The sequence below is a fragment of the Styela clava genome, chromosome 4, assembly GCF_964204865.1.
Source record: "Styela clava chromosome 4, kaStyClav1.hap1.2, whole genome shotgun sequence".
Classification (NCBI taxonomy): domain Eukaryota; kingdom Metazoa; phylum Chordata; class Ascidiacea; order Stolidobranchia; family Styelidae; genus Styela; species Styela clava.
Genome location: NC_135253.1, coordinates 2,449,446 through 2,462,637, shown reverse-complemented (window position 1 = coordinate 2,462,637; position 13,192 = coordinate 2,449,446). Strand labels below are relative to the sequence as shown.

Here is a 13,192-nt window from a genome sequence, read left to right as displayed (position 1 = left end):
AATATACGGTTAACCGGATAGTTACTGCTGATTTTAGAGAACCGATTTCGCAGGATTTTCGCGGTGAATTGAACGAATACCACCACACAGTTCTGTTGTAAATACTCACATATGTATTATTTTTCTTGAATATGAATTATTGTGCATTTTAATATTGCATGTGTCAATAAATAATAATTTAAGCTCAGTAGTCGTACCGATGTACAGCGGAATAATAAAATGAAACATTTTTTGAAAATATTGTGTCCTAATTTTTTTTCCCCAAACTGCTAAGTTATTTTCCCTATTCAAATAATATGTAAAGATTTATATTATTTCTACTTTATTGTAAAGTTTTTTAAGAGTTTCTTTTTGTGTCTAGAGCCTCTTTTCTTTAAATTTTGACTCGTACTAAATTTTAGTATCGCAGACTCACAATGATCATTTCTGATCATCCGCACCTTCCTATCAATTGCAATGAAATTTAATATTGTCATGTATAGTATTTTGTTTTCTATAATATTTGGTGATTTCTTGCACGACGAAATAAACTTTGTTAATATATACCACAAGAGCATACATATAAATGAAATCATGAACACAAAAAATCGTGCATTTCGAACATTTTATTTCGGTGAGAGAAGTATCCAAAAAATAGAATATAGGGGGAACAAATTCCGTGATGTGTATAGGAAAATATAAGTCATTTGAACAAAAATTTTAATAATAAAGCAAATTGATGATTATGAAAAAACCGAAGTGGTCAGAAATTTCTTCTAATTTGAAAACTTCACTTATTTAACATGTCACTGTAAATATTCTCACGTTTGTACTAATTAGGCCACAACTTTAAATCTATTTCCATTCGAATACCTTTTAAACTAAATTAACAGAGCCAAAACAATGCTGCGCCAGTTTTTGAACAACTTTACTTACCACCCTAAATGAGTAAACGAAAAACATGACACGATACAGAGTCTGTCACATTAAACTTTTCTGAAATATTATAGACCATTTTGCAAACAAATTTGTTTGTGAAAGTTCCATGAAAACCATAAATGTAATAACAGCCTTTCCTCCTCATTTTGAAATTTTCGAAAACGTCACTAATAAAGGCGGTTGAATTTTACAGGCTAATAATATCATCGCCGATCGTTTTCTTCCGCATCGCGTTATTATTTAGGGAATTAACATCGGCATTATGCCAGTTTTAATTTGAAAAGAAATTACATCCCGTGAAAAGTTACCCTTGTTGTAAATTCAGTAAATACGATTATTACGAAATTTTGGCGATTCAACAGCGCCTAAAATAGAGTCTTGTTTTATCTATCACTGGCTCATAAATCAAGAGTCGTGGTATTTTCGTTAGCATTCAATTCCTTATTGTCAGTCAAAAATGTGTGTTTCAGATCTACTCTCTTAATTAACGATAGATAGATACGACGATAGATAACATACTGCGGTCATTTCAGTTCCGGGCGAAATAAAACAATTATCGGCGTTATATACCGACGAAACTGAACCCGACTTTTCTCCCGAAAATGTTAATATATAACTATAAGCTAATTAATATCTGCATTTATTGTACTAAATAAATTAGACTCATTGGAATTGCAATAATAGCTCAAATTTGATGAATTTTCAAGATAGCAAAAATAGGAAATTGGATTTGTTCGTGCAGCTTACCATTTATTTTCATATCTAGAGTAGAAATGCTTTTATTTTAAGGTAAGTCGGGCTCTTCTATACCGCAAATACGCAATAATCACATTTTTCTGCGTGTTTTATGATGTAATACTATAGTCAAGTTCACTCCAGCATTACACGGATGACTAAAATATGCAGAGTAGTGTGGATATAAGTGAATATTATATGCTCTGAGAGATGTCATTGGCCACTCAACAAAAAATATAAAAATCACTAATGCGCATATGCATTATTTATACTGCTCTATTATCCGGTTAACCGTTACAATAATATCCGGTTATCAGATAGCAAAATACCTCTTGGTTAATCGGTTATCCGGTTAACCGCTATCCGGATAATCCAACCCTAATTATCGCCACCCTGCGGATACAATAATTAACAACAGCACGATATTTACAAACACTTCCCATTTCAAACTTGATTCAACATCGATCTAACACTGACTGACAAAAACTAAAATAATAAACACTGTCGCGCTATTTTGGGCTGCTAATTAGTAATTACCGCCCTCCCAAAAAGTTGACCGAACGTGATATCAGCTGATTTTTACATTTTACAAAAATGTATGTTTTTATTGAAATGTCTTTACGCCACCGGGTGACAGAATATGTTTAATATTTATCACTTACGACGTCGCAATCCGAAAACAACTCATATTCAGCGCTATCTGAAAGTGCGACTGCAGCAGGGCGATTCTGAAGGCGTGTGGTGAAAATTGGCGAGTGGCGATAATAGGGTAAAGTACGTTACGTGTTCACTCACCTAAAATAATTGAAATATTTCACACACGCACCCACACACACAACCATATAGAAGTTATTAAGTAAAGGGAACATGAAAAATCACATACTGGTAGTTAATGAAAAATAAATAAATAAAAATTACTTGCCACACCATATTAATAAATTTATGGTGATTGCCACTGCCAAATTGATCAATTTTATAAATGGGAGTGAACAGTAAAGATAAACTTTTATAAAAAAATATATTGTCAAGCTGATTATAGATGGAGTCAAATGCCAAAATGCCCAACCAAAGTTGCCAGAATTGGGTGCATGAAGAGGTGGGCTAGACCAGTGGTTCCCAAACTTTTTTGACCATCGCCCCCCTAAAGTAGTTTATACAACTTCATCGCCCCCCTGCACTACAAAAAAATATAAAGTCAGAAACGAATTTATTACAGACCAAATAAGAAGACAAATCATAGTTTATAGTGTTTTTTAATGAGATAGATGAGCTTGGTGTTCTTCAGCGAGTTTTGTTTATATCTAAAATTACCCCATTTACTGATGGAAAGGTGATTTCATTGTTCTAATAGCAATAGTAGCACGGCTGAAAACCCCTTTTTCACCATATAATAGGTCGAAAATGAAAGAATCCAGGGTCCTACCTCCTCAAAAACCGCCGTGTACTCTTGCCTTATAGCATTTCACTTCCTAAATTCACCCCATTTCACATTAAAATAATAAGAACAAAGTTAATTTTCCAAACTTATAATAATGATTTTCGTACATTTCATTCATTCGTACAGCCTGATGACCTGCACCAAAATATTTCGGAAAAATCCCCGATTCCTCATCCTATCACGGCCTCCAGTCCATAATTAACCAGTCATTTTTTTAGATTCATGGACTCGGATGTGGAAGAAGCCGTGACTGACTATCGGCTACGGCCCAGGGGTCGGCAAATTTTATGTCGATCGCAGGACAAAATTCAGGGTTGCTAGTCTTTTGCGGGTCGCATATATTTTTTGAGAGTTAAAAACGGAACACACGCGAAAACTGCGACAATCGTGAACTCAACTCAGTCGTCTTATTAAAAAAATTTTACAATGACATTTAATGTGACACTGTCTTGTTGCTGAATCACGCTGGATAGCTTTACGACGCCAAGATTGAAACATTTTCTAAATGGGCATCACCAAACCCACTTCTTTGCTTGTTCTTTGTAATGTTCATTTTCGAAAATAATGGTTTGCACAAATATGTACTTCCAAACATCGAAGTGAATATTTTCGCACGATTTGTGAAATTTTGATAAATATATATTTTCTTTAAGAAGATACATTCTTACAAAAATCAAGCATGATGAATCTCCCGAATATGAATAGGAATTTTATTTCCTTATTGCTTTGCAATATATTCGAATATTTACTGCGCTATTGAACCCCTGCACTCAGCATCAACTTTTCTGCGTGTTTCCATTTGTCTAATTATAATTAAATTGTAGGCTCGTTAAACGAGTGGCTGTTCGCTAAATTGTTAGGATATAGTATAATTTACTCTAAACGTGTCTCACGATAAATTCTGTTACGTAAAAAAATGTAATTTACTCCTCGAGCGTAGATTATAAATAAAAAATTTTCATCGTCAAAACCGCCGTTTGGATATTTCCCCGGACATAGACTTCCTTGTTTACTTCGTGACATTGGCCAATCAGCAAGATGCAAAAAACGTAACAATGCCCCTTTCGCAGGCGCTCAGACACTCTCACTCGGACAGATTTCAGGGGTGGTCGTGAGCACTACCTCATTTTCACGTTTTTGAATTATATTCGTTAGTATTTAGTTGTTTTTCGGAAATTTAAATATAAATCAAATAAGTCAATGATTACTTTGTCTTTCTATGAGTTTCAGTTTAAATACAGCAATCAAAAATTAGTGTAGAAATAGCTGTGATAGACTAGGCTAAAATTCTTTATCGGTACTTTTAAAAAGCAGATTGTTAAATGGTGTGTATTAGAATGATAGTTTGAATCAAATACCCCATTTTACAGGCCACAGCTCGCGAAACCACTCTTAAAATAAGCACCGAAAATTTTAAAATGGTAAAGTATGGAAAGAATTTTCCGCGGTCAAAGGTCGGGGAAAGGTCCATTCAGTGAATCGTCCCGGGCCAGATTATTTTACTTCGGCAGTATTTTACGCAAACTACCTTACCTTACTGCAAAGACGAGACCAGTAATCCTTTCGCGTGTGAATATCGCCCACATGATTCAAGTCTGCGAATGCACACAAAGTACAGAATTAAGTTCGCCGAACATAAAACAGCTTTCGCGAAATCGCTCCCCTATCGCCCCCTTAGACTTTTTCGCCCCCCTCTGTATCGTTTTCGCCCACTGGGGGGCGATATCGCCCACTTTGGGAATCACTGGGCTAGACCACTTTATTGCCCAAACTAGAGCCTATTATTGCCAAATTATAGTCCACATTGTAATAAGTATTTAAATCTATCAGTAACTTTATAAGTATGAGTAATTATAATTAATTAAGGTAGAAAGACAGGGTATAGGAATATGTTGGTTGCTAAGGTTATAAGTTTTTTTTTTTTTTCATTAGATATTGACTTCTGCAAGGATAGAGGAATTAGGAATAAAGGAATTAGTATTGTTATTTCACAGGATCATTTCTTCATTTAATTATTGTGGCGTAATAGATGTCAATTCAAGTTTATCGTGGATAAGACATCAGCCTGCGAATTTTGTTGTTGTAGACACCATTTATATTCAATAAACTAGCCATTGTATTGATCATCATTGACACCATTTATATTCAATAAACTAGCTATTGTATTGATCATCACGGAACGACCTGAAAAACAGAAAATAAATCTGCGAGTAGGATATTCAAAGGTTACATATTTGGAAACAGCACTACCCTACACTTTTGTTTAGAATTAATTATTATTTCGAGTAGATATTGATTATTAGTTATCTATCTTTGTAACGCTAGTTCAAAGACCAGAGTTGAAATATGGTTGGGACACAGGGTGAATTCCTCGCAAACCATGCAGAAACTCTCAAACCACCCTGACCATTCGTATGTTGGCCTTCACATTAACTTCACAGCAGAACATTAACTTCACAGCAGAACGTGTTTCTAAGCCCCGGAATTTGTCAATTTGTAAGTCGTATTTTTCATGTTTGTTTTATTTATTTAGCTAATATTTGGAGTGATGATCATAAATTAGATTAAATTGTGTGTAGCCTAATTACTGGAATAAACTGACTCATCGATGTTCATTAATACGGCGATAATGCAATAAAGTCAAAGCAACAAATGTTGGATGAACTATTTGGGATCGGGCTTTTTTAGTATTTCTGGTGTTACTAGCACATTGGATCACACGATATCACTCCACATCATAGTTAGGTGATAGCACCGCTTATTACCTACATATTGGATTTAATCTAAATTTGACTTGTGCAACACTAACTGAACTAAACTATTAGACTATCGCATCTACAAATGATGAACCTACACAAGCATTCAAGCAGCAATGTGAAGTACATTCTCAAAATGTGGCAGATCTATGTCACGAACTGTCAACACTTCTATCCGATATTAAGAACAATGTACTTGTCGTAAAAGTCAAAGAAAATTTGGACATTGCATTAAATTCATGGCAAACATTATAAAAATATATTTCTCCTGGAACTGATGGTGCATCTGTCCCGGTTGCATCAGAAGAAATTGAAACGGCTAAATTACAACTGGCAAGGGCTGAAGAGACTCAAAGGCTGTGGGACATAAAATACCAGAGCTATTTAGAGTCTTGTGTGACATCAAGTCGAAGTAAATCACACAAAAGTAAAAAATCTCGTCACTCTCATCAATCTCTTTCATCAATGTCATCTGTTTCAAGTCTAGCAAAGGCACGTTCAATTGAACTAGAAGCTGCTGAAAAAAGTTGAGCAAGCACAAGCACAGTTGGCTCAATCTAGACTACAAGCAGAATTCAATCAACGTCAAGCTGAATTGCAACTCGAAATATCCTTGAGGAATGCCCAGCTACAAATGGAAAAAGCTCAAGTAATAGCTACAGCAAGTAGTGTCCGATCTTCAAGGCATAGCTTCCGCCATTCGCAAACTACTAGCATCTCACCACCACCTGTGTTACAAATCAGAGACTACGCTGTGGATTCTATCCCTGTTACATCACAAAGTGTTTTGATGCACCCTGTGTCTAACTGTGTTACCACTGCTGACATACCAACCCATATTACCACTCGCCCGAGTGAACCAATGTTGTCTATGGGCCCGGCAATTGCAACAAGTTCAGGTCATTTGCATTCCCATCAACCCATGTTCTCTAGATCTCCAGCTTCCCCTGCGAAACTGGCAGACAATGGCTTTCTTCAAAGCACTAGCGGAATGCAAATATACACAAGCTCAGCAGCTATCAACAGTCAGTCACAGCTAAATCCACTCACAAGAAATTTTTATCCACAAGTTGGTATGTCTGTGAACACAAGAGCACCTGAACTATTGCAAAGCCATTCCACCAGGCCTGTGATGTCAACACTACCACGGCAAGGTTTGATGCCATCATATGAATTTCCTTCGTACAACATAAACCGTCCAGCTACTAATGTTCAACCAAGCAACGCAGCTAGCAAGGATGATTTATTTGCACTTATGCAAACAGTGCGTCAAGGGTTCACTTTGCCTAAGCTAGATCCAATTACATTTGATGGTAACCCTGAGTATTATCATTCATTCATCCAAGGCTTCGAAAACATGATTGATAGACATCCATATCCGCCTGATGTGAAGTTAGCCAGTGGCGGCACGTCAATAGGGCCAACCGGGGCAATGCCCCGGTTGTTTTTTCGGTATAATAAAAAATATTCGAAAAATACCTCAATATCGGTTGCACAGACTGTCTACACTAGCCATATTCTCCCGACATGGTTCTTTTTTCGCTCGCAAAGCCTTCGCCGAACGTCGACGGGGCGACGCCGATTTTGCCCCGGTTGCTCATTGTATATCGTATTCTCTCTTTTATCTTCCACTCGCCGCGTTTGTCTCGTTTGTTTTCTGTTTCTTTTACTAAATCATCGGGGCTGGCCCCGAAATTATGACGACACAATGCCGACGTTTCTTACAACAACGTGTTGATATATTCACGCATTCCTTCTAGTTCGTTGGTTGCTTGAAGAGTTGATAGTTTCCTCGCTTTCGTTTTTGTCGCTTGTTTCGCTATTTGAATCAGTTAGAGACCTTTAGTCCATTTGCTTTCGATTTTCCACATTCCTTTTGAGCTCCTCACTTCTTTCCGGCTTCGCATTTCTTAGCCTTAGACCTCATAATGAATAAGGTTGATGCACTACTTTGCACTCTGCAAAGGAATGCTGTGACATTCTGGTGAATCAAATAGGCGATCGTCTGCGCACTGAACACCTTGCCGCGTTCTCTTTGATGAACCCCAAAAATTTTTCAAAATTTGCACGTCAATTTCCCATCCATTTGTTGGCTACTGTCTCAAAATTTTACCCCATGATAAACGTGGGTAAATTGGAAAATGAATTGCGATGTATATACACCAATCAAACTTTTTTGAACATCACATCAACTTGCGCGCTCTATGGGTTCCTCATAGATAACACTCTAGTACAGGGATGGCGAACCACTGACCCGCGGGTCACAAAGTGACCCACTGCGTTTTATTTGTGACCCGCCAAGCGAAGGCACGAATAAAATAAAAAAAAATGCTAACATATCAATGATAAAAATTGATAAAACCGGCCTTAAATTAATCTAACAATAGCTAAACTATTATAATGTACCGTCAATTGGACAGTCAGGAAGGGCTGCGATCGCTCATGTTCAAAATGTTGATTTTCGGGCCGGTATGGTAATTTTCAAAACCCCTAATCTTGTACGCATGTATGCACCGCTGTGTACCGTTATTCAGCTATTGGACCTGACATCGTTTATGACATAACAATGCAATTGATCTATTCATTTCTCGCAACGCCTGTCTTTTTTGGAAGTGCATCTGCAGACTGTTTTAGGGGTTATACGAGAACTAGATGCTACTTTGCGTTTTATTAGTTTCTCGTCTACAATGCTGTTGTGAAAACAAAAACTTTCAGTCTTAAAATAAAAATCTAGAAATCTGATGAAACAATGGGGCAGTGTAAAAGTGGCTTAATGTGGTTGAAAGCTGATCGAAAATTATAACACTATCAAAGCGGAATTAGCCTACCTTCAAACACTAGAACCGTAAAATAATTTAACGCATCATCCCAAACGTTTTCGGTAATTCATGTGCGTGTTTTCGTACTCTAATATCATAAAACCGAGTGTCATGAAAAGTCCCTGATAGAAGTGCTGCTTAAGTAAAGCCCAAAACTACACCAACACCAGCTTATAAGATTTGTTTCAGAAGTTTCTTATAGATACAAACGTGAATTAAATATCTGTGACCCACTCTCTTCTGTTCCGCGATAAAATTATAATTTTTGACCCATTCATTGAAAAAGGTTCGCCATCCCTGCTCTAGTAACTACCTTTGCGGCGTCTGCAAAATTTCTGGACATCATTTTGACGACGCCTATTTCTTCCGCCGACGCAGAGCGAACATTCAGCACGCTGAAGGTATTAAAACGTATCTCAGAAACACAATGAAGCAAGATAGATTAAACTCCTTGGCTGTTTTATCCATTCACAGAGACGTTATTTCTGGGATGCATGACTTTAATCAGCGCGTTATTGAGCATTTTGCTTCCAAGAAACCGCGGCGTGTTGCATATATCTTCAAGCAGTAGAAGTCTAGCAGCATATATATCTATGAGTGAGCGACGCATGTCCTTATCTTTGCATTAACTTTCCTTTCTTCATAGTAACGTTTTAAACCTTATTTTAAGTTTTGTCTGCTTTCCCGAAGTTTCTGTTAATATGTCATTGTATTTATCTGGGTAAATATTGCCCTTCCTTTTGAGTTTTGATAGAGGTTTCAAAATAAACTATGTCTATATTTATTAATCCCTTGACTTGGACCGGTTTTGAAGACACTTTCTTATCGTTAAAAATTGTCGCTTTTGCCGATTGGTTGTTACCGATGGAATGGTTATTATACTCATAAAATGATGGGAGAACTTACAGCGCTCATCCTGTCCCCGTAGATGGGGGTGACTTGGTCCCGCAGTAGCTTGCCCCGGTTGTCAAAATGACCACGCGCCGCCACTGAAGTTAGCACAGCTCATTCAAATGTGTAAAAGAAAGGCGAAAGACGCAATCAAGCATCTGGTTGTGATAACACCTGCAGCAGAAGAATATGGCATGGCAAGAAAGACTTTGGAATTCAGATTCGGAAATCAAACTTTGGTGATTGAAGCAATTATAAAGCAGCTCACTGCTGGTCCTCAGCTAAAGGCTTCCGATGCTGAAGCGCTTTATGACCTTGCTGTGAAGATGAGAAATTGCTATGTTATACTTTCTCATTGGAAGAAGGAACACATGCTTGATGCACAATCGTATCTGCGAGACATCTTTGATCGATTGCCATATCATGTACAAATGGACTATCTCAGAGATGAATCATGGAAAAATGGTCCTATTCCATCCTACATGCATTTACTAGAATATGTTGAAAGAAGAGCTCACCTGAGCAACACATTTTATAGTCGACTCATGGCCGAACGCTATGTCAAAAGTAGGCAGCAGGTTAACCCTAGACCTCGCTCAGCTAAGACATACACAACCACAAGTTTTACAATTGCAACTACAAGGGAAAAGAAAAGTGACAACAAATTCACCAAGAACACTCAAATTCAATGTCTATGTTGTGGTGATTCACACTTTCTGTATCACTGCACGAAGTTCAAAGATAAAGATACCAAACAGCGTAGAGACTTCGTTCGAGAATACAAGGCATGCTTTAACTGTTTGCGTGCAGGACACAACGTAAAGGATTGCAAGTTAACAACTGTGGAAAGAAACACCACACACTTATTCATGATGACACCCTGTCTTCTCAGAAACCTGTTAATTCTAATGCAAAATCCAGTGGCTCAAATGGGCCCGGTGTGAGTAATGTGCATGCAAATTTTATTTCACCTAATATAGAAAATTATCCTGTGCGACTTATGGTTGTACCAGTCAAGGTTTCTGCTAATGATTCTGATTGTTATTCATTTACATATGCTTTCCTTGATTATGGCTCGTCACGTTCATTTTGCACCACTGATATTGCTAAGAGCTTAGGCCTTCAAGGTGAAACTGAGGGGTGTACTATTCACACTGCCAGTGGTTCAAAGCCCCACTCAGGAAAGAGAGTATCTTTCACTATTACTGGTATTAACGAGCCTAACGAAATATGTATAAATAATATTTTGACTTTTGATGGTATTCCTGATTTGCGTGACTCTATCCCACATCAGGAAATAGTGGAACAGTATCCACACTTGCATGGTTTATCTTTCCCCGAAGTAAATGGCACCATTAAAGTGCTGATAGGTTCTGATGTATTGGGACAATTTCCCATCTCAGACACATGTGTTGGCGAACAAGGCTCACCAACTGCTTACCATACAATGTTAGGTTGGGCTCTAGCAGGTCCTGACAAAAATGCTCAAATTTCAAATTGTGTCGATGTCAATTTTTTGAAAGCAGGTTATAGTTATGCAAATTCTATTGAGGAAAGTACTAATTTATCTATGTGTCATATTTGTGGTCGTGATTTTGTTGATTTATATGCTGATCCATGTACTACAGAGTTTTCTGTCGACGACAAGAAAGCATTGAGCATTATGGCGGATACAGTGAAAATGGTAAATGGTAGGTATCAAATTGCCTTACCCTGGGTATCTGATAATGTAACCCTTCCTAATAATCGTTTTTTAGCTGAAAAGAGGCTAGTATATCTCAAGCGAAAATTCCTGAAAGACCCAGATCTTTTCCAAAAATACAAAGATAAAATACACGAATACATCCAGAATGGTTATGCAGAATACTTACTCATACATGAATTGCCACACAGTAACAGAACATCATATTTACCACATCACTATACTGGCCAAAAAATTCGGGTAGTATTTGATTGTTCAGCCGAGTTTCAAGGCACTTGTTTGAATAACAACTTGTTATCAGGTCCTTTCAATACTAATACATTGGTTGGTGTTCTCTTGCGTTTCCGACAGTAACCCGTTGCGGTAATTTGTGACATCCGTCAAATGTTTCATAGAATTCGGGTAAATCCACCTGATTGCGATTCCATGCGATTTCTATGGTGGCCCAATGATGATTTATCCCGAGACCCTGTTGAGCTAAAAATGTTGAGTCATATATTTGGTTGTAAGAGTTCTCCATCTGTTGCTACATTTGCGCTACGAAAGGTAGCTGATGATAATTTATCCAATGCTGACTCTGTCACTATTGAAACTGTTAATCGTAATTTTTTCGTGGATGATTGTTTGAAAAGTTTGCCTACTGCTGACCAAACCGTCAGTTTTATATCTCAACTACGTAAGCTATTAGATACATGTGGTTTTCGTCTTGCTAAGTTCATAAGCAATGACCAAGCTGTTTTAGATTCTATACCCGATGAAGATAAAGCCCCATCTATGGTAGATTTTGACATTCAAGGTGATTCCTCAAATAAGACACTCGGTGTGCATTGGCGCATTGATGCTGACAAATTCGTAATACGTATAAATGTAGAGCCTCGTCCTCTAACACGGAGAGGTATTTTGTCAATGGTTAGTCAAGTATTTGACCCATTAGGATTTGTCCAGCCATTTATCTTGCCCGCAAAACCTATTCTTCGCGAGTTGTGCGATAAAGGTTATTGCTGGGATGATAACTTTTCTGGCCCACCTAGAGAAAGTTGGGAAAATTGGATCGCTTCATTATCAAACCTAAATTATTTGTCTATTTCTCGTTGTTTCAAGCCAGCTGACTTCACACCCACTGAGGTACAGTTGCATTTGTTCTGTGACGCTAGCAGAGTTGGTTATGGTTGTTCGAGTTATTTGCGTATGATTGATGCAGCAAATAACATTCATGTTGTTTTTGTGAGAGGCGTTTCCCGTGTCACCCCCAAGCAACCTATTACTATACCACGTCTCGAAGCGGTATCTGCAGTTGCTGCTGCAGAGTTGGCCAGATCTATTGTTAAAGAGTTAGATTATAAAATTGATAAAGTTCTGTACTGGACAGACTCGACTTCAGTGCTTCAGTTTTTGAACAACCGTGCTGAACGTTTTAAGACATTTGTTGCAAATAGGGTCAATACTATCCATTTATTGTCAAAACCTGAGCAATGGTTACATGTCAGTACTAAGGAAAACCTTGCTGATATTGCTTCCCGTGGTCTCATGCCCAATAAAGTTTCCTTGTCTAATCTTTGGTTTGATGGCCCAGAGTTTTTGCGCAAGGATGAGTCCTTTTGGCCCGCTCGCCCTTGTAATGTTCCAATTTCAGGTGATAATTGTCCAATTGCATCTGAGTTTAGAGTCAACTATTTATCTACTGATTGTGAATATGAATCTCCATTCCCCCCATTTTTCATTAGATATTCCAAGTTTGAAAAACTACAGCGTGCTATGGTTTGGTTGATGCGTTTTCAAGGATACATGAGATGGAAGTATCTTAAATGTGACCGAGTTCCTGCATCTCGATTCATTTCTGTAGAGGAACTGAAAAATGCCAGTTGAACAAAAACAGAAATTGAAGTCTACACTGGCCAAGTCTCTACTAAAGTGTGACCCTTTCATACAAGAT

General features: G+C 37.6%; 1 protein-coding gene across 1 annotated transcript; it reads left to right on the top strand.

Moving 5' to 3' along the window:
- Positions 1-6,481: 6,481 nt before the first annotated feature.
- On the top strand, positions 6,482-13,125 carry LOC144421946 (uncharacterized). The gene is made up of 4 exons (XM_078111558.1): positions 6,482-7,239; positions 9,691-10,375; positions 10,450-11,241; positions 11,770-13,125. The coding sequence occupies exons 1-4, from the start codon at positions 6,482-6,484 to the stop codon at positions 13,123-13,125; spliced, it is 3,591 nt and encodes a 1,196-aa protein (XP_077967684.1).
- The last annotated feature ends 67 nt before the right edge of the window (positions 13,126-13,192 follow it).

Excerpts from the sequence above, each read along its gene's own strand:
- LOC144421946 (XM_078111558.1), top strand. The coding sequence starts at position 6,482 with ATGGAAAAAGCTCAAGTAATAGCTACAGCAAGTAGTGTCCGATCTTCA. Across the intron at positions 7,240-9,690 it reads CCATATCCGCCTGATGTGAA|AAAGGCGAAAGACGCAATCA; the intron begins GTTAGCCAGTGG and ends AATGTGTAAAAG. Across the intron at positions 10,376-10,449 it reads GTTTGCGTGCAGGACACAAC|AAACCTGTTAATTCTAATGC; the intron begins GTAAAGGATTGC and ends CTGTCTTCTCAG.